The 26261-nt window shown below is 40.5% G+C and overlaps 2 protein-coding genes across 6 annotated transcripts in view; one reads left to right on the top strand and one right to left on the bottom strand.

Annotated features, from left to right (window-relative positions):
* Positions 1–17513, top strand: part of vps13a (vacuolar protein sorting 13 homolog A) — a 34313-nt gene extending 16800 nt beyond the window's left edge. The window contains exons 41-76 of one of the 5 annotated variants that reach the window (XM_034540640.1): positions 201–410; positions 610–753; positions 1022–1123; positions 1229–1381; positions 1466–1724; positions 2181–2341; positions 2511–2614; positions 2771–3083; positions 3685–3821; positions 4059–4353; positions 4818–4922; positions 5083–5229; positions 5604–5735; positions 5922–6055; positions 6663–6731; positions 7910–8042; positions 8295–8352; positions 8718–8889; positions 9538–9691; positions 9845–9991; positions 10123–10204; positions 10302–10371; positions 10691–10805; positions 10969–11082; positions 11344–11489; positions 11601–11682; positions 11791–11904; positions 12216–12291; positions 12674–12837; positions 13031–13076; positions 13278–13401; positions 13634–13748; positions 15565–15650; positions 15760–15883; positions 16020–16094; positions 16346–17513. In XM_034540640.1, coding sequence (XP_034396531.1) covers positions 201–410; positions 610–753; positions 1022–1123; positions 1229–1381; positions 1466–1724; positions 2181–2341; positions 2511–2614; positions 2771–3083; positions 3685–3821; positions 4059–4353; positions 4818–4922; positions 5083–5229; positions 5604–5735; positions 5922–6055; positions 6663–6731; positions 7910–8042; positions 8295–8352; positions 8718–8889; positions 9538–9691; positions 9845–9991; positions 10123–10204; positions 10302–10371; positions 10691–10805; positions 10969–11082; positions 11344–11489; positions 11601–11682; positions 11791–11904; positions 12216–12291; positions 12674–12837; positions 13031–13076; positions 13278–13401; positions 13634–13748; positions 15565–15650; positions 15760–15883; positions 16020–16094; positions 16346–16396 — 4713 coding nt within the window. In that variant the 3' untranslated portion in view covers positions 16397–17513. Of the gene's footprint in view, positions 1–200; positions 411–609; positions 754–1021; positions 1124–1228; positions 1382–1465; positions 1725–2180; positions 2342–2510; positions 2615–2770; positions 3084–3684; positions 3822–4058; positions 4354–4817; positions 4923–5082; positions 5230–5603; positions 5736–5921; positions 6056–6662; positions 6732–7909; positions 8043–8294; positions 8353–8717; positions 8890–9537; positions 9692–9844; positions 9992–10122; positions 10205–10301; positions 10372–10690; positions 10806–10968; positions 11083–11343; positions 11490–11600; positions 11683–11790; positions 11905–12215; positions 12292–12673; positions 12838–13030; positions 13077–13277; positions 13402–13633; positions 13749–14859; positions 15341–15564; positions 15651–15759; positions 15884–16019; positions 16095–16345 lie in introns of those variants that run through there. The other 4 variants (XM_034540641.1, XM_034540642.1, XM_034540643.1 and 1 more) reach the window with 4 other exon arrangements.
* A 49-nt stretch (positions 17514–17562) lies between these two features.
* On the bottom strand, positions 17563–25210 carry LOC117736552 (guanine nucleotide-binding protein subunit alpha-14-like). Its single transcript, XM_034541954.1, has 7 exons — positions 24791–25210; positions 20728–20912; positions 20360–20514; positions 19346–19474; positions 19105–19234; positions 18863–19016; positions 17563–18309 (listed from the first exon to the last, which is right to left on the bottom strand). The coding sequence occupies exons 1-7, from the start codon at positions 24909–24911 to the stop codon at positions 18119–18121; spliced, it is 1065 nt and encodes a 354-aa protein (XP_034397845.1). The 5' UTR covers positions 24912–25210; the 3' UTR covers positions 17563–18118.
* Between the last annotated feature and the right edge of the window lie 1051 nt (positions 25211–26261).

The raw sequence follows: 26261 nt of genomic DNA, 5'->3' as shown, positions 1-26261 counted from the left end.
CAGAGTGGCATATTTTCTAATAATTGTTACAGTTAGGCAACACATGTTAGCTTCTTACATATAAGTGTGTATCAGCCGCTGTCAATGGACATTTTGGCATCTAGTGAAAGCAACATTTTAAAGCAATGAAAGTTACTTTGAACTTTTAACTATGAACTTGGTACAAAACAGTTGTGTCTCTGCGACCTGACTCTGCCTAGGTATCTCCAATAATCATCAACACAGTGATGACCATCCAGTCTGCACTGACTCCCACAACGGAGACCCCTGAGGAGCTGGTTAGTCCTGTTCCCGTGGACTTGTGGGAGAAACGGGGCTGGAAGGAGCTCAAACTTTGGTTCCTAGAAGAGGAGGGGGATGAAAACACAGAGTCACTGGTCCCACTGATACCACAGGGAGAGTCATTAAAGGTATTTGGCTACAATTTGGCTCAACTAATAACACTTTATGGTTGATTGTATGCTATGTATTTTCCAGTATTTCTTTATTAATTTTGGCCATGTACTATAAACCAGGGATCTGTTTTGCAGTATTTCAGTCTATCCACAGAATACAAGTTTGATGTATGAGAGCATTTTGTGTCATTTCATTGGCCATCTATCCCTGCAGGTGACTATCAAATCTGTCTGTCTGACTCTGGAGGCGGGAGTGGGACACCGCACTATCCCCATGCTTCTGGCCAAGTCCTCCTTCCATGGAGATGTTACAAACTGGTCCACACTTATTAACTTACACAGCGAGCTCAACCTGGAGGTAATGCACTATCATCACTATATTTATTTCATGTGACATTAACTTGATCCTAGGACCTTATCCTAATTCTTACATTAACATTTCACTATAAAATAGCCCAAAACAATGTTTGACTTTTGCACTTTTCTTTGCTTTTGACATTGTTTGGTCCATTCGTATATGAGGAACTCAAAATACTCTTTACGGTTATATATTTTTTATACTTTAAGTTTACATATACCTATTGATGGTAATCTACCACAATATCTCAAACATATTTTACGTTTAGGTTCACTATTACAATGAGATGATGGGAGTGTGGGAACCGCTGCTGGAGCCCTTAGAAGATGAGACAAGAGATGGTTTTAGATCATGGAGACTGGAACTGAAGGTACTGCTATACATAACCATGACAACACACATACTGTATACATACTGTATGTACTCAGACATGCATGCACGCAGTATTTATAACGTTTTTCTATCCTATAATCAGATGAAGAAGAAGCCAGTGAAGTACACAAGTTTGTCAGATGAAGTAGATTACCACGTCCCAGACTATAAGACCGTCATCGTCATCAGCAGTAAAGACCAGCTCAACATCACCCTCTCCAAGTGTGGCCTGGCTATGCTTAGTAACCTGGGCATGGTAAGAGAAGAGATGTAAACATTTTAAAAGGAAGTCTAAGAATAGGCGGTCATCTATAATGTTCGTGTCCCTGCCCGTCCCCAGGCATTTGCAGAGGCTGCCAAACAGACAGCTGACTCTTTCCAGAAGGATGAAGCTCCGTTTGTAGTGAAAAACCGCCTTGGCCTGCCAGTGTCCGTCCGCCACAGTGAGATGTTTTGTCCCATCGGCCAGCAGAGCACCAACGACACTGTGAAGCTGCAGGATGGAGAAACTGTCGGGATGGACTATTCCACCAAAGCAGACTCTGACCAGTTCTCAGCCATGATCTCCTTGAGTGGAAAGGACTACTACATAGAGCCTAGTAAGTTGACCTGAATACACAATTATAATGTGTATGCATATGCAAAAGTGAATCATTAGTTGCAATATCACTAATGAACATAAAGTGTTTAGTTTTACACACAGCGTACGGTATACTCAGTTTGTGTTTTATCTGTTTTTTTAAAATATGCTTTTAGATACAAACCATGTTAAAACTGGGCAGTCAACTTGATTTAACAATGAAGTTAAAGCATAAAAATGTATCATACAAAATGTATGATAAAAGGAGATTTCATTTTTAAATGATGAATTAATTGATTTTGTGTGTATTTCTGGAACTGGTGATTATCGTCTTTGACACATGTCGTCATCAATCCCCTCACTCTCTACTTATTTTTGCATCAAGCTATATAATCAAAAATGTATCCAAGAAAAATGTAAATATAAAATATTTTCAGGTTTCAGGAATTGCTCTTACTTCCTCTGCTCTCTCCAGCTCCGATGGGCCACACCTCAGCCAGCGTGATCCCCCTGATCAGGGTGGGCGGGGGGATATACAATGTAATGCACAAAGACTCAGGAGTAACTCGTTTCCTGGTCTGTCAGATTAACTCTGTGGAGGGCAGCAAGTACATCAAGATCCGCTCACCTTTCCAGGTACTACACTTAAATTATACAAGTTTAGTCATTTGTATCCTTTTTGATATAAATGACAATGGCAGCAGTCAGAGGTAAAATGTTATGTAGTAGAATAGGATTATAAATCAAACTAATAAAAGAAAATACACCTCCTAAACAACAATTGCTTTTCTCTCATGTCATTTAGATCATCAATCATTTCTCAATCCCATTCAAAGTTTTGGAAGGATCAACATGTCTGGGTACAGCTCTCCCTACTGAAGAGTTCTGTGTTCCTCTGGACTCGTATAGGTGAGAGAAAACACACAAATAATCCGGCACATCTTCATACAGTCTCTTTTTTGTCTCATTTAATCTCTGCACAAGACGGCAAAGGGAGAGGATGACTAAGAGAGAGAAAGAGTATACACTCCTTCTCACACATCTGACCTCTGCTGCCCCCCTCAGGTCTGAGCTGAGCCTTCAGCCGATAACAGAGGACGATGCTGACGATCAGGGTGAGCGGTTTGAGTGCTCAGAGGGTTTTAGCTACGAAGAATTCGGCAACAAGCAGCCTGAGACATGCCTCCAGCAGACCTGCCGTCGCCGTGGAGATCAAGGTGGTGTACTGATGGTCAACATGGTGCCATTAAGAGATGATGTGACATTCAAACACGCCGGAAGTGTTGGGGAGAACTTTGATGTTCCCTTTGTGCTTCACCTTTGGCCCTCCATTCTGCTCCGCAACCTGCTGCCTTACCCCATCTCCTACAAACTGAAGGTATGATGTATCTGGTTATCACAACTGAGAAGAACCGAATGGGTTTGTGCATGTTTTAGCACACTGCAACATTTTCCCACCTGTACAGTATATGGTTTATTGCAATTAATGCAAATATAGCTATATTTTTCAGAGACCACTTCCCTCAAGTTGTTTAAGCATAGGTTTTCTATCACAGTGGATATTTCATATAGTGATTTTCAATAGGGACCTTTTTCTACTTTGTTAGGATACTGACATTCTTATAAAATGTCTGTCAGATTACGGCTGTTTTAGCATCAATGAATGCACCAACAAGAACATTACTAGTCTTGGCTTGCAGCTGCTTTGCTGCCTGGAAGATAGAAAACCTAAAATAAAAAAAATTGCTATGCCTTGTAAAATGGTCACTATGTCTACTGGTCTACGGGTCCAGTAAATATTACTCTTGGATTTGTCACCATATCATCATCTGTTACAAGCTCTAAATGCAGTACGGGAATTGCTTTTTTCAGTTTTTTACATAATTATATTGGATTTAATGCTGCCAATTATCTTTCTGAAATCCGAATCTCCGGATTCGCTTTTGAACTCACTGTTGTTGACCCTCTCTGCGAAACAGGACAGCGGAGTCTCTGCCCCTGAGGCCACTCTGAACCCAGGCCACTCAGCCCAGCTTCACACTGCAGTCATCAACCAATCAAAACTCGATCTCTGCCTACTGAACTACATGGCTCAGGACTGGTCTTCGGAGTATAGGTTTGACTTCAGTTTAATTAATTGTTAAATTTTTGCTTTCCCATTGTTATAACACATTGAGTATATTTGTCATAACATGTTTGTGAAAAGGTAATTAGTTTTTTGTGAGGGCCAGAGTTCCCAGACAGTATGTTTTTAAGTTAAGTTTTTTAATTTATTTTATAAAGGGCAAATCTAAAATCACCCATTCTGCAATAACATTTCTCATTGAAATAAACAAATCATCCTGTCATGCAGTTTTCACAGTGAGGAGGAAGAGATCACCTTCATAGTGTTCCAGTCTCTGCGAGAGTTTGACGAAGACGACGGTGAAGGGACGGAGAGGAAGAGGGCCGAGTTGGATATAGCGGTGCATGTCCAATATGACCTGGGGCAAACGGTGGTCGCCATCCACTCGCCATATTGGATGGTGAACAAGACGGGCAGGTTGCTGCAGTACAAGGCGGATGATATCCACCGTAAACACCCCCTGGAGTATGACATGCCTCTGCTCTTCTCCTTCAAGCCTCGTTACTTCCTGAAGAACAATAAGGTGAGAGGGTTTCAAAGATAAGAGTTTATTTTATGTTTTATCAATATTTGTTATGTAGATGATTAATTAATATATATGCACATAATTCAGCATTATGGTGAAAATGGAGAAATGGTAGCCATATCTCCGACATTACAATAACATTCACAAATATACATTTGTCTTAACATATGTGTGAAAGAAATCCCTCTGTATTTAAAGCGTCACTGGAGAGGAACATCAAAAGGATACTGGAGAAATAATTAAACTGTTTTCAATTATAGTATTGAATGAATTAGCCAAGATAATCCTATCACTATCATTAAACTAGGAAAGTAAGTATGTTAGTCATAGACAACCTTTTGTGCCAAAGTAAAAAATACTGCAGCTTTGAACTCTGGAAAATTGAGACGATCCATATCTATAAACTCTGGCTGCCATTTCTTTGTGTATATGAGTTTGATGCCATTCTTTTCATCCCTCAGGTCCGTCTTATGATCTCAGACAGTGAACTCTCTGATGATTTCTCCCTGGATACAGTTGGTAGCTATGGAGATGTCAAATGCAAAGGCCAATTCAAAGATTACTTGGTAAGATTTAGCTTCTTTGGCTGATATTCACACATATTAATTCAAACTTTCTGTTACACATGCTTTCCTTAGATGTATGATTTTAAATTACTTTTGTATGTAAAGTATGCCGCTTTGGTTATTGAATCTTTGTATATGTGCAACATCTGTCTGATCTCAGGTTGGTGTGAAGATTGACGCGAGCAGTTTCAGTCTGACCCGCATCGTGACCTTCGTGCCGTTTTACATGCTGGTCAACAGAACCAAGCACAGTGTCTTCATATGTGAAGTGGGGCAGAACAACTGGACAGAGGCTCAGCCAGAACAGGTCAAAGCCAAAGCTGTTATTTTTTGCATCTGTGTTTCCCTTCTTTTTCATTTTGAGATACTGCTGTTTTCACAACCAGTGAATTATGCTGCACTTAAGTGCTTTATATATATAATGGCAGCAACAAATACCACACAGTAAATGTACAGGTACCTGACAGTTGGACATATGATTTTGACTCTCATTAATCAAGCACAATTATATTGTTTGTACTTTTAATTATTACACATTTCATTTATTTTTTACTTCTAAATTCATACGGTCTGGATGATGAAAATAATTTACCATGTTGTACAGGTTGGGATTTTCAAATACTGAAATGATGTAACCGTGACTGTACAGTGTTATTGAATGTTCTTTTATTCCTCCTTTAGTCAGCCCTTCCATTCTGGCCTGAGAATGACACTAAGCAGCTAAATATCAAAGTAGAAGGTTGTTTATTACCTCCTCGGAAGGTTGACTTCACACGACCAGAAAACTGCTTATTGCTGCATCTGGACAATTCGGTAAGTACAAACAAAGATGAGTGTAGTCCCTTCATATTAAGTATTTAATTACAAGATGCACTGTATTAAGAGATGTTCAAGTATGTCTAGTGCTGACACAAATGTACTTACATTGGCTTCCAAAGCATTTAGGAAACCCTTATACTATATACCAGTGTGTAGACCGTTATTTGTTTATTTCTGCAGGTGGGTGGGATTGCTGTAAATGTGAACTTGTCAGAGCACTCAGCCACAATCCGATTCTCTGAGTACCACGACGGTGCGGCCCCTTTCCTCATTATCAACCACACAAAAGACCAGACTCTGCAGTTCTATCAGAGGTGAGAGATCAGAAGGAGGACTGTAAGAGGGACATAAATAAACATTTTCAAACCGTGCAGTTACTGGGGAGAATGTATTTGCAAATAGGCTCTTGTAAAATCGGTTTGCTTGGTACTTGTTACTTACAGCTAAGAGTGCATAACATCTCCCGCTGGTTTATTTCATAATATTTCAGTGCTTTGTTGTAAGTGTGCTTTCAAAGTGCTCCAAGTTCCCTTTCAGTTTAATTGTGGATGTGGCATTCTTGTCCTAAGGTGAGATGCTGTCTCCATTATGAATGGAATATCTCTCAAAAGTAAGATGTTTTGCCAGTTGTGCCATGCCTCTGTGTTTTATTTTCATTTTCGATTTTTCGCGTATCTCTGAGTTTCTGAATGATGTCTTTGCATATTACTCCCTTTTGTAAACATCAGGTTTACATTTGACCAACAAAGGACAATTTCTTCATGCATAATATTCATATTTGCATTTCATTAATGTTGTTTATTTTTGCATATTTCTGAATGATGATACTCTTTCCTCTTGTTGCAGCAGCCTTAAACAGATAACTAACAGTGTTTGTTTTTGCTGATAGAGATTTATGTTTTTGCTTTGTGGGTCATGCAGCGCCCGGACAGAACTCGCGTGGGTGGCTGACGACCTACTCGACCTCTCCTTCTCCCCAGAGGAGGACAGGTAGAAAAATATGAAAAGGGAAATCTCCTGACACAACTCGGATAAAGATCGGCCTTTGGTAGCTAGTTTAACGGATAGCAAATGCCAAATGTAGCAGGGAGATGAGGAAGAATTAAGTATGACAGGAAAACACGTCCAAAAAAAACAAGAAAGATACAAATACGGCAACAATCTTTGGGGCAGGCAAAAGGGCACAAACACACAAATAATGCAGCATGTAAATATGAATTGGGGGACCATTATTGGGCTGATGTCATAATCACTTCACTGTGACTTCACAATTAAGTACATAATCAACAAGTCAGTACAGTCAGATCAAGAGTGCAGGTAAAGATCAGTAGAAGAAAAAATATTCTGGTTTGTGTAATCTGCTCCTCATCCTTACCAATGATAAATAATTACTGCATCAGCAAATATATACCATTATTGTGCTGGCAATATACATTTAGAAATCAGAAAACTACTTCCACCACAATTATACTGTGTTTTGTTTTAGACTGACATCCAGTTTGTTACACTACACAAATTGTTTATTTACAAAATACCTCCTTAATTCCCCTCCCTTTTTATTGATCTGCTGGGAATGTACACTGATTAAGCACCAGTGTGTCATTAAAAGGAGCAGGTTAGACATCTAAACACATTTACTCATCTTTTGCTATGTTCCTTTGATGTCCTATCTTGCTGCTGTCTGGATGGGATTCTGCTGGTGGAATCACAACTCTCGCTTCTTCCAGTAGTTCTGTTGCTTGACACGTATCCTCTGATTTTCCATCTCCATCTGTAGATTATGCCTTATTTATTCTTCTTATGTCCGCTTTGTCTCGTCCGACTCAAGATCAGTATCAGAGTGAACATGCATATTTAAACCTTATTTCTACAGTGTCGGGAGTGTTGGGGACTCTTTCAGTGTTTGGCCGTCGTTTTGTCATATTCCTGTCTGTTAATGGGAATTGTTTGTGTATTCTGTCGAACAGGTACTTTGGATTGTTGGTTGTCATGGCGGTATATTCTTGGTGGCTGGGCTCTGCTATAGTGTCTTCATTGCAGCGTCGTCTTGCATTATTTGCTTTCTGTCGTCTCAAATCAGTGAAATATAGTTTCTTGATCATTTTCTTTAGCAGTGAAAATGAATGTTACTGATATATACAGTATGTGTGTGTTTAATGTGTGTGCAGCTCTCAGAAGGAGGTGGAGAAGGAGGAGCTGGCGGCTGGGAAAGCTGTGCACTATACCTGGACTGAACCCACTGGGTCCCGAGAGCTTTGCTGGAAGTGTGGTACTTACAGTGGGAAGCTGAAAACTGAGGAGGTACTGTGCTGTGTCTGAGGCACAATCATGCTTGTGGTTGAGAAATAATACGATAGTTTAACTTTTTTTCTTTTCTTTACTCAGACATTTCAGTTGGTCTAATTCATCCATTTTTCTGCCTCTTTTAGGGCCAAATAATAATCTTTTGCATGTAATATTATTAAAAGTAAGCACAGTTTAACTGTTGTTGTCTTTTAGATGTGAACACAATTGTTAGATGACATTTTGATGATTGTTTGTCTCAATCTTTAGGACCTGCGTAAGGACATGAGCAATGAGGGAAAACTGTTTGTGATCTCCTTTTATGAAGGTAAAGTACAAAGAGCAACAACTTAGACCACTTAAGTTTGCTTCACACAGTCTTTTCTTCACCTAAAAGTATCCTCACAATAGCCTGTTTGTTGTTAGTGCATGCATCTTGTCATGTAGTAAGACCACATTGGCTAGAACTGTCAAAATATACAAAACAAATAGACATCGAGGTGTCTTATTGATTCGCAGGATTCAGGTGTAAGCTTGTGTTTGTTCTTGATGAATTGAATAATAAATCACATAATTTCTACCAGCTTTAAGAATAGGCTTACTATTTTTATGCTGTAACTGATCCCGACTTCTGATCTCTGGGGATAAAAGGCTGTGAAATCATTAGGGTTTGTGTGTTTTGTTTATCCAAAGGGCTCCAGCGCGTCGTGCTGTTCACCGAGGAGCAACGTATCTACAAGATGCTCTGTGAAAGCGAGAAGGCGCAGCTGGCCGAACAGGAAATCATCCTCTCGCTACAGAACGTGGGCGTGTCTCTGGTCAACAACAGCAGCGGCCAGGAGATCTCTTTTATTGGGATCACAAGGTAGCCAACCAGCAACATACACGTGTGTACACATACACACACGTAATAAAAAGCAGAAAACATGTTCCAGGTTCATGTTATGACCATGGCTCACTGCCAATTGTATACATCAAAATGTGTTTGTGTTGTGGCATAGATAGTGATGTTGGGTTATCTGATATGCAGTTGAGATTGTCCAAAAATATCCGGTATCAGACACTTGAGACACAGACGAAATATAATTGTTGAACAAATACGTTTTGATTGAAATCTTACCTTATTTGTGTTTTGTTGCATGTGTGCTTGCTTGATCTTAATTTTATACAAACTAGAGACAGTTATTGTTCCGCCAAATGCATCGTCTCCTTACACATCGCTCCGCAGCTCAGTGTGAGTGAGAGACAAAGTTTGCAAGAAACTGGTCGTAGCAAAAACACAGAATTTCATTTTATTCTCATTGTAGAATAACAGAAGAGGGTGCTGTGTTAAATGGTTCTCATTGTAGAATAACATGGTAGCAACTGGACCTTTTTACCTATAAATCGTGTTATCTGAACACTGCAGTAAGATGCTTATGAATGTGAATGATGTCAGGCCACTCCTGTTCAATTTTGCCGTTTTATATACCATGCAGTGATTTCACACTCTTGTTTCACTTTTTTGTCACAGCTCTGATGTGGTGTGGGAATTAAAGCCAAAGAAGAAGAATCGGTGGAAAACACTGAGTTCTAAAGAAGCTGAGATGCTGGAGGACCGCTTCAAAGAGTACACTGAATCTGGACCCGTAGACCACGCCATCGTTGACCTGGAAAACAACTTCCAGGTTAGAGACTAAACGCGTCACCCATGTCGGGTGTATACTCTACATTACTACTACATTAAAGAGTTTTGCAGGTCCAGGCGATTAAGTAATAATGAAAATAATCATTAGTTACAGATCTATTATTTCAATGTGGTGTTTGTAATTGGCCTCCAGGTGTCCTTTACACCCAATGGCATGGATATGAGGATGCTGCAGCCGTGTGAAGCTCCTCTCAGGAGGCACTTCCTGCCTGGGGTGAAGGTGGAGTACAGCGTATCGCCACGACAGAGTGCCTACCGCGTCCAAATCCATCGCATTCAGGTGAAAAGAAGTCAAATAGAAACAAATATCCATGTCTGTATTACAAGTCATCCAATTGCCTTCCTCATTTAAGTCCTTAGTTCAATGTCTTCTATTCAGTAGCTTTAGGTATAAATGCTTTCTTCCTACAGATCCAGAATCAGCTGCCAGGAGCCATCTTCCCTTATGTTTTTTACCCTGTAAAACTGCCAAAATCTATCACCATGGATGCAGGTCTGTTAATCCACTTTGTATGTCATGTTTAAGTCAACATTATGTTCTGTTGATATGCCGTGTTTCATTCTGTAATCCGATTTTCTTGTTCTTGCAGAACCCAAACCTCTAACTGATATCAGCATTGTCACCAGAACAGCAGGACACTCTGATATCTCTCGCATCAAGTAATTGTTTTTCCTTCTGATTCGTTTCACGCTTTGTGTCCCTTGTTTGTCTTCTCTCACTTTACTGTCACTTCCTCCAGTGCCCCACTGCTGCCTTTGTTTGTTGTAATGCTCAGTATTGTATTTGCTCTGTCGACCATCTGATAAGTGATTGTAATGCATACTTTGATTCTGATATAGTCCAGACAATCCTATTGCCCTGAAAAGCCTTTGTATTGGAAATGTTTTTTTAAATTTAGCCACATTCCTGTATATAATTAATTTAACAATATTCTAAGTTTCCCTGCAAAATGGTCATGGAAGATTCTGTCTTCTTCAGGTACTTTAAGGTGTTGATTCAAGAGATGGACCTGAAGCTCGATCTGGGCTTCCTGTATGCCATCCTGGACCTGTTCACACCTGAGAATGCCAGCATCGTGAACTCAGACCAGGAGGTCAGATACTCGTACTCACATTTCCAAACACAATTACTGTAACGTACCCTGCGATTTGTTCTGAATCTGATATACTTACTATAATCTTTATCGACTTGAGGAGTCCTCTATTCTGACTTTTGTGTTTCTGTGCCTGTTTCTTTGTGCTTGTCGTTTCCTCAAGGTGGAACTGTTTGAGAAGGACATAGAGTATATAAAGACAGAACTAAACCATGCCTCTGCTGCTGACACCTCTCCCATCAGCCTATATGAGTACTTCCACATTTCCCCCATCAAGGTTTGTACACTACATAGTGTGCATTTAGGTAATGCTATGTCAATGAAATGATGAACAAATACTAAGCATCACATGCCTTAATGACTCCAACATGTGGTTCTTCACCTCTGCAACAACACCACAAGTTATAAAACAACGTATTTAGTGTTAAGAAAACATGAATAAAACGGCATCAAAATCTAGACAAAACTACAAAGCACATTTCTTTTTTGAGTTTAACACAAGAAACAGCCATGCTCAGTCATGTTGTTTTATTTGCAGCTTCATCTGAGTCTCTCTCTGAGTACGGGGGGAGAAGACGGCCTGAAGGAGAAGAGAGATAAGGAACTAATTCCCGTCCAGTCCCTCAACCTGCTGCTGAAGAGTATCGGCGCCACACTCACGGACGTGCAGGACGTTGTCTTTAAGTACGAATGCATGTGAAGGCCCAAATAGACGGCACATAAATCACACACAGCAGCATTCTTTTATTTCTGTGCGAATGCCTGCTACTTGACTGATTCTGTCATTGGTTTCAGGCTGGCGTTCTTCGAGTTGACCTTCCAGTTTTGTACCACCCAGCAGCTCCAATGGGAGGTCATCAGACATTATTCCAAGCAGGTAACGCACATGCATATGCACAATGACAAAGCCATGGTTACTCGGAAACTATGGAAGTGCTGGAGTGGAGCATTTGTCATGTGTAATTTATATTTATTCATATTTCAGGCTATCAAACAGATGTATGTGCTGGTGCTGGGCCTGGATGTACTTGGAAATCCTTTTGGACTGATTAGAGGACTGTCAGAGGGAGTGGAGGCATTCTTCTATGAGCCTTATCAGGTAGGAATGTAACACAATTACTGATAAGTGCTAAAATAATGTATCAATGTAGTGGAATAAAAACAACAACAAAAATCAATTATTATCGAGGGTGAACTACATGGAACTATCTTGAATATGAATATATTTTAGTACTCCAGAGATAGTGAACAGCTATTAAAAACCCATTGAATATTAGAGATGTGTTATGTGGAGACATATCAGCATTAGGTTTATGTTAACATTTACAGCCTGCCTAAAGCGCCAACAGTACAGACGGTACAGAGTGTCTTTATGTTTTCTTCCTGTTTAACTGATGTGTGGTTTTCCAGGGAGCCATCCAGGGGCCCGAGGAGTTTGTTGAAGGAATGGCTCTTGGGGTGAAGGCTCTGGTGGGAGGAGCTGTCGGTAAGTACAGGGTTTAAAATATAGATTAAAAAAAGATACTAATGCCTCTGTTGCACACAAATATATTAACACGTAGTTGCTCCTTTAATTTAGGTTTTATAGTAGATAAATGTCATAACATTGTTATTCTAGCAAATAAAAGACCTAAATCTATATCTACATTAAAAAGTTTTCTCTGGCTTATGATTAGTTATTGTCTGTGGGATGTCTTTTTAGAAGGTGGGTGGTGTTCAGTGTTTGTACTTTTCTTTTTTTCGTTTTATTTGATCAGCACTTCCAGTTTACTTCTGATGAAATGTGCGTACATTAATTAAATTGCCTTGCCTTAATATGGACATATCAAAGAATGAAGTAACTTTACAGACTACTATGTGCCTTCCAGGGGGTATAGCAGGTGCAGCATCTAGGATCACAGGTGCCATGGCAAAGGGTGTTGCTGCCATAACGATGGACGAGGAATACCAGCAGAAGAGACGAGAGGCTATGAACAAGCAACCCAGTAGCCTGAGAGAGGGGCTGGCCAGGGGTGGAAAGGGATTAGTCTCTGTACGTAAATATACCTTTGACTCGTGTTTTTAATTGCACACATTTCAAGTAATGACCTCTCTGTCGCAATTGTCATTCAATCATGGAACAAATTAACTACAAATATGAATAATAATGTAGGTTTGCCACCAGGAAGTCTGCCATACTGAGCGAATTGCTGCTACTCGTTTATGTGGTTGTGCTCTCTTTTCAGGGTTTTGTCAGTGGGATCACAGGGATTGTTACCAAACCTATTAAAGGTACGCTGAGTTGAACCCGTACACAGATTTAAGTGATGACGTTTGGCACATGCTGGTGTGAAAATTGAAAAGCCAAAATAGTGGCATAAAATCTAAATATTGGTACTATTTACTGTGCATTGTCATGTTTGTGGAACAGCGTACTAGCTCTGCTTTTTATCAATTTTCATAAATGTGGTGATATGTTTTATTTCTTTGCAGGAGCCCAGAAGGAGGGTGCAGCAGGCTTTTTTAAAGGTGTTGGGAAAGGTCTGGTTGGTGCAGTAGCCAGACCTACAGGAGGCATTATTGACATGGCCAGCAGTACTTTCCAAGGAATCAAGAGGTATGTGAAGAATTTAAACTTTAATAATGTGAGTAAGAAGTAGAGTAGTAAAGTAGTTGCACAAAAAAACGTCAATGGGTCATAGAAGAAGCTATTTAAGTCTGTACTCGTGTACATGTTCGAGTGCCATAGTCGTACTGTGAGCATGCAGGTATGCATTCGCCCGGCTTTGTGCGTGTTCATAAGAAAGCTGTGTATCAAACAACATTTGCGCATCTTGTCTCGTTTTCAGGGCAGCAGAGACTTCACAAGACGTCGCCTCTCTGCGTCCTCCTCGCTTTATCCACGAAGATGGTGTCATACGACCATATAAGGAGAGGGAGGGCCTCGGAAGTCAGATGCTTAAGGTAGGGGAAAAAAAGTGTTTGTGCGTGTGTACATGCAGGCACATTGATAGAGCCAGAGTTATTATAGGAAGATTATTTGTAATAATAAACAATCTATTATAACAATCCTCCCTTAGTCTGCTTTATTTTAGCCATTGTGTTGGCCTTTCCTGTTAACAGATCCTTATAGAGCTCAATTCTCACTGTTTAATTCACCCCGGTGGCTGTTTTATGTTGTGCGAAAGATTTACTGAGACTAGTGTGTAAGTTCTGTTTCATTTGTGGGTATTTATTTTGCTGACATTATGTAGCTTTCATGCTGGATGGAGTTGGTGGAAGTTTGTGATCACGAGTGTCAGGTCAGAGCTACACTGTTTGGTTCATAGAGAAGATTTACAGAGATGTGACAAATGAAAGTGTCCCGTTAAGGTGCTGTGCCACAGTGAGCCTCCAGAAGAGCTTTGATGCTCCTTTTATAAAGAATCTAAAAATATCTGAATTCTACTGGAGTGTTATTCCCTATCTGGCCTTGTGACCATGTCACCAGAGGAGAGCGCTGTCCAAGAAAGACATCGGTTTGGTCGACATCTGGTGACTGAAGACGATATAGCATACGAGTCATTTTCATTCTCATCAAACCATTCTGTAGCCGTCCCTTCATTTCATTTAGGTTTTTCCTTTCATTTGTCACCCATCTGGATCGCCAGCTTCAGACTGAGGCTAGGTTTGTGTCTGTTGATGTGTTGGCAACCGTAGTATCCTTATGCCAAATTAGGAACTAGTGACTCAAGTAAACTACGAATCACGTGATGTCACATTTCAGTCTTGTGTCATAAGTTTCTCTTTTAGTGGCTTAAAAATTGTGAATTGGCTTTAAATATATTGTGATTTAATTTACTTTATACTTTGGGTAGAAAACTCTTGACAGCAAAGCAAATGGACTGAAGCAAATTGAGCTGGTCTTGAAATAAAATATCTAAAGAAGACCTATACTTACAAGGCCAAACACACTCTCCCATCAATGAGTGGTTTTGATCCGTCTATTTGACAAAATGCCAGTAGCTGTCTGGTAGAAACACGCTTTGGTTCTCTCTGCTCTGACCTTGACTCTTCTCTCTCGTCGTGTCCACAGAGGAGATGGGCCTTCAGTAAATGGCAAAGAACTGACTCGGAGGATGAGGGTGATGAGGAAAACGAGCTAGAAGCTAGAAGTGGAAGCTGTAGTGTAGCGGCAGTGCTTCGTCTTCAGTCTGTGCCAGAGTTATAGTTCCCGTTTGAAAGGTTTAAACAAAACAAAAGAAGCCTCTGAGTAATTTAAGTGTTTCTATGTATATTTTTGTTTAGTTGCTTATTGACTTGATGTGTATTTCATTATTGTTTGAGTGTATTTAGATTTTATTATCTAACTCCATCACTTTTCTTTCATCTTTTTCTCACAAGCCACAAAGGAAACCTTTTGCTTGGTTTTTTTAGACATTCATTCACTGTCAAAGACATCTCATAACCATAAATATTAGTCTACTTTCTTCATAACTTAATCCTTGTTTTTATCATTATCATTCTGTCATTCACTGCCCTCTTCTTCTCAATAAAATGTTCACTCTTTAAACCTCTGCCTGCCATCACTTTGTCTTTGTTTCATCCCATCAACCCCACAATGTTTTCACTCTTTTTCCAGAGGACCATTGTAGCAAATACTTATTTACAGTATGCAGTTTTTTTGTGTATATAAATGGTCATGAAACATATACATCTTGGTATCTTACTAGTTCTTGTTTTTTTTTAGTCTCGCTGTTTGTTTAAATATTGACTCACTTTCATCCTCTAACTTCTTCAGAAAATTGAGAATGGCCGTTTTGCTAAGTACAGGTACTTTGCTCATGCCAAGGTCAATGAGTCCGACTTCCTCATGATCACCAAGAGGTGAGTGTCGTTCACATCGGATTTGGGTACTTTCTCCTTTTGTGTTTGAAACATTCATATATTCATTTTGTTGCTTTCCCTAACCCTTTTGATATGGTTTCTTTTCCAGGGGAATATTCTTTGTGACCAAAGGCACATTTGGCCAGCTGACCTGTGAATGGCAGTATCTGTTTGAAGAGTTCACCAAGGATCCGATGATCGTAGAGGACCGGCGACTTCGCATCGAGGCCAAGGTACAATGGCAAACGCTTACAACTGAAGTTTACTTTGTCCCCGTAGGAAACCTGTTTATTAACAGATTTTTTAGCATGGTTTGAAAAAATAATGTATCAGATTATTTCACCAAATACATTATGTTGTGTTCTGCAGGAGAGAGTGAAGTCTGTCTTCCATGCCAAGGAGTTTGGGAAGATCATAAACTTCAAAAATCCTGAGTTAGCCAAGGTGAGAGGCCCATGTGGACTATGCTGCCAAATTATACTCCTAGTTATATATTATTTTATATATAGATTCATTTGTATTGTTAATATGTTTAGGAAATGCCTCATACTGTCTATTTATATTCAAACTATCCCATCGGTTTTAGTGAAACCTTCCTTGTGTCTTCCAGGCCTAAATTACTGTGTCCAAACTGAAGTCCCAGTCAATGTTTCAACAAAAATAAGTTCTAACTTCAGTTCTTGTTTGTTTTTTAGTGGGTTCTTGCCAGATTGGCCGATGCAAGAGACAGTTTACCCAAATACTGACTCATCAAGAAGAGCAAGAAATGATAATAATTTAACAAAAGAAAACGCAGACCAAAAAGTCTGTGTCAGTGCCTTTGTTCTTTACTGCATGCCACTTTACTTTACCTCCATGTGTGCGTCGTGGTAAACGATGCTCTATGTTGACTGTTCGTGTGTGTCTGGGATGAAAGACTGCGCAAGTCGTGTGGATGTGCGCATGCTTACAAAAGTGCTATAAATGGATGGCTGACTTCCATTAATTTACCACAGAAGCTCTGAATACACTGAACCAAACATCGTCTCACTGTCTCTGAAAAGTAACACAGCCTTGACTTTATTCACTGCGTGGTTCTGAAATATTGGTGAAATTGGAAAATATCCTCGACCTTTAGTTTGCCATACTCAATCAAACGCATATTAAGTCACTCATTTCATCCCGTTTTAGTTTTATTAAACATATTTCAGGTTGTTTGGCTGTAGAAGTGACACTGTTACGTTGCAACAGCTTGTAAGAGACATGGTTGAAAACCTCCTTGAATAACATTGAGCCTAAATCACCCATAGTTGTTTAATGTTATTCACTGCTTAGTTACTGGATTATATAAAAGGGAAACAAATTGACAATTTTGAGTGTGGCTGTGTCACACACATAATTCAAAATGTGGTTTTCAAACCCTTTTTCTTTTACTTTCGCTAATCTGCTTCTCTTCATTTTCTTATACATTTCAGCTCGATGAAGACTGTTCAGTGTGTGATTTAGAGCTGCATGCTATTTTTATACCGTACTATTGAGCTGTATCTTGATCCAATGTATATAATCATCAAAATACAATCGTCTGTATTATGGCGTTACAGATTGTGATTTTTAGGTTTTTATACTACACTTATGCAATGCCAACTATGTTGATGACTTGTGCAGAGAAAAGTACATTTCAAAGAAATGAATGGAAATTATTAACAGCTGCTGTTTACTCTGGTGTATATTTTTTGCTTTTGTTTTGAAGTGCATCGCAGTTTAATATGACCTAATAGTTCAGTTGCCAGTAATTGTCATTTATGGAAAAAAAAGTGTTCACTGCAGTGGCTTCATTTTTTTCCTCTCACTGTTTAAAAAAATAATAAAAAATAATAGAATATGTGTTTCAGATGTATCTCTTTGTCCCCAGGTACACAAATGTCACCCTTAATTAAGTAACTATAATTCTTTATTGAAAATAACCATAAATAGAACTTCATTTCTCCAGAGAATAAACAGTTGAGAAGAGTTTTCCAAAGCACAACTTGGATTATTTACACCTCAACGCACTGAGTAAAAATAAGGCACAAATATACGCAAAAGCAAACGCAAACGCATGTGGCTCAGTGTTAGAAAAAGACATTAAATCACAAGACTCGGGACTAATGAGATCCTTGAAGCTATTGCATGAGCAGAAATTGTATACTTGGATCCTATTTCTGATAACTGTATTTGTAAAAGTAATATAAGTAGCCCACACAATAGGTCAACAATATTACTTTGCACTAAGTTTCACATTTTTACATCTACTGCAATATATAATTTTCTTATAACACATTTCTAAAAGGCTGGAATGGGAACTACAATACACACACAATCCGCATTTCAGCCACAATAACGTTAAGTACAATAACTGTTACATGTTCATATTCTCTTTGGCTGCCAAGAAACAAGCCCTGCAATGTTTTGTTTTAAGTAATTCTCCTATCTTGGTCCTCCTGCTCCTTTCATACCAGATTGAACTCCTTCAGGTTGTGTCTGAGGATGGTGTCTTTGACGGCCACGAAGACGAAGCGGATGTTTTCTGTGTCCGTGGCGCAGGTGAAGTGAGGGTACAGCTGCTTGTCCTTGTCCGGGTTTTGATCTTGGTACATTTTCAGGATGAATTCTTGAGCAGATGTCGTATCCTTCTGAGGTCCTGAAATTCAGTTTTGATATTATTTCAATAGGTTTATTTTCATTTCTCTAAACATTTATAACGTGATGAGAGACCAAATGTGACAAACATAAAAGACGCGCTGGTCCGGAGAACGTTTCTCAGTGCACAACGGTTCTTGGTGTGTTGTAGGGTTGTGAACCTTTGGAAACACATGTTCAGTGTTTCATGTGCCACATGCCACTCAGTTGCCAGTTGGTTAGGTACAAGCCAACTAAAACTAATCTAATACAACAATTCTGCAATAAATCATGTTGAAGTTTACAATGTTAATTTATTTACTAAAACCGTATTGGAGAGGTTTTGATTCAACTTTATGATCCTTTTGGAGGATGTAGTTTGTGGTGCAGTTGAACTTTTCTGAATTATAAAGAGTGGCTCATTGAGCATTTCCTCATTGATAATAACTAATTGATGATTGTGGACTAAATAAAAACGTCTGTCAGTATGTATTAGACGGCATTAATTTGAACCGTTCCTAATAAACTGGCAAATGAGTTGTACATCGCAAGCACTAACTAACTAACTAACTAACCTGTGAATTCAGGGAAGTAGTTGGCTAAATGAGAGTGTATGATCTTCTCCTTGAGGATGTCGGTCTTGTTGAGGAACAGTATGACGGAGGAGCGCTGGAACCAGGGATAGGTTATGATGGTTTTGAACAGAGCCTTGCTCTCCTCCATGCGGTTCTGAAATTAAAATTGCAGCATATAAAATGAAGACACATTTTTAAAGGGGTCAAAGTCTGGAGCACGAACTACTGAGCTGAATTCTCACCTCGTTGTCGCACTCGGCAAGCACCTGGTCGTACTCGCTGAGCGCCACCAGGAAGATGATGGAGGTGACGTTCTCAAAGCAGTGGATCCACTTCCTCCTTTCTGACCTCTGGCCCCCCACATCCACCATCCTGCAGTAACGACAACACAAAAGGTATGCAACATCACCTGTGATGCCTCCTGTTCCAATGCAACATACATACGCAAGACATTTCCTGTTACGCTGGTATGTTATAGCTTACCTGAAGATGACGTTCTCCATGTCAAAGGGGTATTCGATGATTCCCGTGGTCGGCACTCGGACTCTGAGGATGTCCTGCAGGTCTGGTATATAAGAGGGTTGAGAAATGCGATCCAGGTCGGAGAGATAGCTGAAAAAAGGAGGAGAGAATGAGAGGAAATCTAAAGGAAAATAACAGTGGGGACATTTTGTAGCTATTAAAACGGGTAGAACGCGACGTAACATGAGAAACCTTGATTTATGTGTGTGTGTGTCGCTTTGTGAGACAGAGGGGGCGTTGACACCATTAGGAAAGAGTTTTGCTTCAATAAAGAAGTAAACTTACAGTGTATTTTAGTACTGCATTTGCGTTGCTTAAAATAGCAACCACAAGCTAAAAACGGTTGCCTTTCTTTTCTTTAGTTTTATCTGGATCAAATAAACGCTTCACAAAAAACAGGATCTTTAATGATGCTTATTTGTGTCCCGTTACGAGCAGCTACTCGTCTGTGTGGTCAGAAGGGACACCGTCTGTGCTCATTAATGTTTCTTCTGGGAATAACAAAACATGGCAGCCAAGACACAGGGTGTTTTTTTAAATACATTTTATCTCCCAACAGTAAGGTCAAAATGCTCAAAGATGGACAAAGAGATATACAGAGTCCCATATTTCATTACTTATTTATGTTGTGCTAAGAGTAGTCCGATTTTAATATTCTAGGAATCAGCATCATTTAATTTAATTGGTGGAATTTTGAATTGTAGATAGATTTCCCGCAGGTTGTTTAAAAAATAAATAAATAAACGGGCAATGGTATCGAGGACATACAGTCGCTGTCTTCAAAGTCAGCTACAGCCCGGACTATTGTAATGCGAAGCTAGCCTTGCAACTTTTTCTAGACCTCATTCTGTGGCGGTGAGGCTTGACCTTGTTGTCTGGGCCTCCCTCGGTAACATCTGGTGGTGAATACGTAGCAGAGCTGCAGAGAGTAGAAGCTCAACAAGTTGCAATTTGCACTGTGTGTCTAATGCTCACTATTTGGTGGAGTCGGACAGCTGGTATTCTCTGCGTCTGTCATAGCACTCCTGTATCCCTGCGTCGTCCCACAGACTCCTGATGGCCACCGCGAGGCTTTCATCGAACTCATCCACCTTATCCACTTCCACCTCCAGAACTGAGTTTGCATGGCTCTGTATGGACACACAGACTATAAGAGAACGGTTGATCTCACGAGTCCCACATGTCCCACTTTACACTTTCTTAGATTTATCAAATGCTAAGACGTATAGCTGAGTTTATCCTTTAAAAAAAAAGGGGACTTTACCAAGATGAACCTGGACTCCGAACAAGTTCTCACTGGTAGGAAAAGGAGCAGACCCAGTTCGATAGGGTCTGTACTGTACCTGGTTCTGCGGATCAGTGAAAGAAATACTAAGCGTCTCCATGGCTCGGGTCATGGCCTGCATGGAGGTGAAGATGTTCTGGTACACCAGTTTGGCGTAGCTCTTCTTGTCCTCATCTGTGTATCCTCCTCCATGGATAATCCTCATTTGTTTGATGAAGGTACTCTTTCCACTCTCTCCAGTACCTGTTAAAATACAGCGAGGCTTAAAACAGTCGTATCTTTTCACACTTATTTGTCTGTTTCTGCGCATTCTAGGAGTCAAGTTGGAGTGAGATACTATGGTATCGTCTTCTTTGTATTCAAATACACATTGCAATAGAGGGGCGTGTGACACACACTGGCTTTCCTCTGACAGTCAAACAGAGACAACTGCCGGCCTACTACATTTATTGATAATAAATTACAAATGCACTGCTTCACTTGTTCACTTACTGTCTATGTTACACACACACACACACACACACACACACAAATAGATTCTCTGTCTGCCACGTTCCTCTTCCGTTCTTGCCGCTAAAGCTCCTCATTTTTTCCTTCAGGCCACATGATGCTGAATCTATTTGTTTAACAAATGTGTGTTTGTTCCCAGACCGTGAGTGTGAGTGTGAGTGTGAGACTATACACCTGCATCTGTCTCGCTGCCTGTCAGCAAAGTGTGTTGAAGCTTTGTGAGGACTCTGAGTGGGAGCAGCAGTCTTCTGGTTTCTTGGATGTTTTGCATGGCATCATGAATACTTGGGTCTTAACATCTTAGCAAACGAGGCTTATACAAATTGTCTGCATTTGAATGCACCTTGTTTACAAGTCAAGTTTCTTGGAGATGAGGGCAAGACAGGCAGGTAAATATTGAGATGGAGGCAAATCGTGATCCTGCCCGTCTGCTGAGAGTCCGCTCACTCTTTCATCCTGGTGTGTGAGTCTCGAGTAGGATTCATGTTATGAAGTTCATGCTTATTGTGATGTGTCAGTCTTTAATGTTACATGTGGTGTAGTTATTTCAGTTGCCTTAACGTCAGACTTTTCTTTTTGTTTCTCACCTTTGGAGCTGATGTTCATGAGAATCCAAACAGAAAGAATCTGCTCTTTTATTGTATGTTTATATAAGGATTCAACAATTTGATGACAGAGAATTTATGAATGAACTATCTTATGCTGTAAAAGCTCATACAGCCACAAACGTGGACATCGAGCAACCAGTGTTGTGTACACATTTCTAAACTAAGCTCTTTGCGTTTGTTACCATGCCACTACTTTTTACCTTAAAGTTCTCGCTCTAAATTGAATAAAAACTAATTGATTCCTGAATGACTTACAGACAAAGTACTGTTTAAATTAAATAAACAATTGAAATGCTGAATGGGGGACATAAAGATAATTAGATTTGTCAGGGGATGCGAACATGTGTTGTCTTTACATGAATACCTCTTCATGTGCGTGTGTGTGTGTGTGTCAGAGGGGTGCCATGTGGTGATTTACAGTTTACCTGTGGGTGACAAATGCTGACCACAGATGTACACACACACACACACAGAGAGAAATAACCACAAACGCAACGTCCCACCTGCACACACTTCCTTGTTACACCGGCTCTGTGAATGATTGCCGAGATAAGACCCGTCACCGGTCATACTTTGCCCTCGGAGTTATATATATGAATAACTGATATGTTAATTGAGTTCTGATTAGGATTATGTGAAGTTTAAATGGAGGTTGCACAATAATTTATAATATACTGCAATCAAATTATATTTGAAGGTTTTGGCATTGCACCCCAATGTGCTTATCTTGAGTATAATTTTATTTTGAGGAGGGGGGGCGTGGGTTCATAAAGGAAAACCAATAAAAATGTAGTCGCAAAGATTTTTACAAACATACTAAGTGAGTTTTTGGAGGACAATTTGGGGAACAAATGAAGATGTCACTCCAAAAAGTTGGAGTTTGTTTTAACTGTATGGCAGCCATCACACAAAAACAACACCTTTTTTATGCCGATTTATATACATGCACTTTGTCAGTGTACCTGTTCGGCATGGTCTATATTTCCAATATGTCATACATTTAAGTTTTTCAGATTTAGCTACTGAATGGACAGAAGAGGCAGAACTTGTGGTGTTGATCTTTCATTCTGGTTCACTCCCACTCGTCCTCTCTGGGGACCCGACTGTGACCATCCTAATGAAACCCACTGAGAGCTCTGAGTCACTCTGACCGGGAAAATACATTTTATTGTTACAGTACACAGGTGTACAGACGACTTCATACTTTTTTTCCTTCATCTATTTGTTTGTAATATTTGAGATTGCTGGAAAATCAAAAAAAAAAACAATAGGGTTAGATACAAAGAGTCACAATGCATATTGTGTGTTTTAGACGGTATCATTGCTCAGCATCATTGCCCATCAGTTCAGATTCTGCAAAATACTGTGTTTTCATTGTCAAAAGGTTTCAATAGTTACACTGAATACTGAGCTTTGATGATGCTTTTTCTGGTGATGTGATAACCATATTCCTCCTGATTGGACAGTTATAGCACACTTTTAAAGTGCTTTGACACACAAAGCAAAAGTGTGTGTACATACTGTACATGTCTTACTTTTGTTTTCCTGGGCAGCAATGAACTGAAGCAGTGTGCACAGAATCCACATACTGCTGAATGTTAATGCCTATCCCACCTTCTTCAGATTGTATCTGTCAACGATTCAAGAGTCATCTACTGTTCAATGAGTCGAGCAATCTATTTTCAAGCAAATTAAAGGGGGATTTTACTAAGATGGTCTAGGCCTTTCTTAGAGAGCAGTGGCGGCCAACCCACTGCTCAGGTCCTGCTTGGGGCTGGATTTGCATGCCTTTTGCATGAGGTCCACCCGCAGCAGCTAGTTATGGCTTTCTGTCACACCCCTGACCAAGACCTTGACAGAGGCTCCTGTCCCTGAGCGGCTCCCACACTTCTGCAGTAAAACGTGTTGCGCCCAGAGCACTGAGAGTCATGGATGCTCTTCGGATGCAATTTGGCGATTCTCTGATCTGGCACGCGTTGCCAAAGCTACAAAAGTAAAACGTAGGACACCGTATCACGGCACTGACCGGTATAGCCCTCAAGCTCTTTCTCAAATGGCCAGCCGAAGTGTGTATGAGCAAGTCAGTGAACTCATACCAGGAAGTAAGCTGTGCACCTGAAGTAAGGGGAAGACGCTTCACGTTAGCGTCGCTGTGAAAAACCCCACAGTGTTTAAACGTCACAACCATGAAGCAGGACAAATAAGGTTGACTCACACCGTCTATCAGCTGTGATTATGAATGACTTCTGGACATCACATTCATAACCCCCCTCCTACTAATGCTCAGAAGATGCTGGAGTTCATCCCAACAGAGGATGAGGAGGACACGCCCACATGTGTCCAGTCCATCGTGGAGCCAACGCAGCTGTGTGGGGGAATTTAACTAGAAGCTACGTTTAGTTTCTCTGGACATTCCTGGAACCTAGCAAACCTCAAATGTCCGCGACAATCTCTGCGTGGGCCTGTTTTCAACATCTCTGTGACAGCTGTGTGAGCCAAACGAGTCCAGGAGGCGAAATGACGACATGCTCCACAGTGCGTACGAGTACGACGATGGCGGCCGAGCCGCCGCTCACACCCTGCACGCGCGGGGACTACCAGCGCGCGCGCCACCACATCCGGAGACCAGCATGAGGAGATAGGAAATGTAGAGAACAGTTACAACGTGAATCCCTTTTAAAGTTTCAGCTTATTCCTAAATCCTAACATATAGTATATAATACAAATACAGTTTAGTCGACAGTCCGCTGAGTGCTGGCCATGGCACCTGTGTGGCCATGAAGCAGTAAAGTAGTCCCTTAAAGGAACTTCGGTTTTTAATATATATATTTTTTTAAATAGCTTTGCAAGACCATTTTAATGACATCTTAATAATGTACGTGTGAGCCAGGAGTTTCGTCCCCTGAAGAGCATCACAGTCTGTAATGTACCCCCAAGGTGTCCCTGTCTGCGGCTGTGTGAGCCCTCAGTGACCCCGCAGATTCGATCCCCGGTGACGCTCACCTAACAGCAGCAGCTTCAGCTCCCTGCGAGAGTCCTTCTTGTCTCTGCGCAGCTGCCTCTCGATCTCCTCGTTGATCCTCTGGTTCTCTTTGTCCTCCGCCGACACGCAGCACCAGGCCATGGTTGAGACTGAGCCGGTCGCTGTCCAACGTCCGAAGAAGTGCTGTGGAGGTGTCCGCGACCGCCTTCTCCACTCACTGCCCTCTCTCGCTCCACAAAGTCAGTGGGAAGAGACGCAGAGCATCTTCAAACGTGAGGCCTCCTCCTTCTTCTTCCTCTCGAGTGAGGAAAGCAGAATATGGAAACTGTTGAATATCCCGCGGTTTGAACAGAGAATCCTTTTTATTAAAGGGAAAGTTGTTGTTCTTTTTTCAGAATAAAAGGCGTTGACCCTCTCCGATAAGGTGCTGCGGTTGGTCTGAAGCAGGAGGACACTTGTTGAACTTTATCTCGGGAGGGCGTGGCACCGGCTGCAAGTAGAAGGGATGCATGGGAAGTTATAAACCCCCCCCCCCCCCCCCCCCCCCCCCCCCCCCTTCCATAGAGATGACCGTGCCATGATGAGTACTGACATGTACTGACAAATGGCAAATCACGCTTTTATAACAAAGACAACAGCAAAAGCCAAGAAAGGTAAAGGAGCACTGCCCCTGGTGAGATGGCTGCCAAATGCAAATAGCTTTCTTGGCAAATGCATACACAAATACATACACATCAGACGTATTGCAAGGAGTTAAGTGCGTGCGGCTTCCTCCATAGTTTCACAGCTCCACAGGAAGAGGGAACGTGCTTCTGACACTGCAATGCTCCTGAATGGCCACTAGGGGTCAGGAAGGCCAGCCGTGTCTATGCCGTGGGCTTTAATGAGACATTTTGTATTTTCAACACTTTTAATCTTGTTTAGACAAAGGAGAGAAACAATCACCATATTATCACCAATTTATTTTCTGGAAGAGATCATTTAGACCGTAACACCGATCCTTCAAGGATATAAAAAGCCACGGATTTTATGAAATGTGATAAGTTGTTGCCTTAATTTATAATAAAAAAACGTCTTGCATCTAAATAAACTTTATTTATGGCGGCAGGGAAACAAAATTGTCTCCCTGCCTGCTAAATTGTCTTATTTTTCTCAAAGTATTTTGTTGCCTGTCTGTTCTTTTTTCTTGAGCATTTAAATAAATATAAATCAACCATTATAATAAGCTGAAAATGTAGACAATTATCTTCTGAGGGCGGAGCTTACCATCGGCCTATATGATTCAACTTCACAAGAATCAAATATCTGTTAACTTTAACTACATTTGCAGTGCTTGACAGAGGTTTGTAATACAAATTGGAGTTAAAATACAACTAAGGAATCGTAATATTAAGGAATCTGGCTGGTAATATGGTGGGGACTGAGATATATAGATTCAGAGGCATTAAATTAGCCACATTGTAGAAATGATAGCTGAAATCACCATGAAAA

The sequence above is a fragment of the Cyclopterus lumpus genome, chromosome 9, assembly GCF_009769545.1.
Source record: "Cyclopterus lumpus isolate fCycLum1 chromosome 9, fCycLum1.pri, whole genome shotgun sequence".
Lineage (NCBI taxonomy): Eukaryota > Metazoa > Chordata > Actinopteri > Perciformes > Cyclopteridae > Cyclopterus > Cyclopterus lumpus.
The sequence above is the reverse complement of the archived record's forward strand: the minus strand, read 5'-3'. Positions and strand labels throughout refer to the sequence as shown.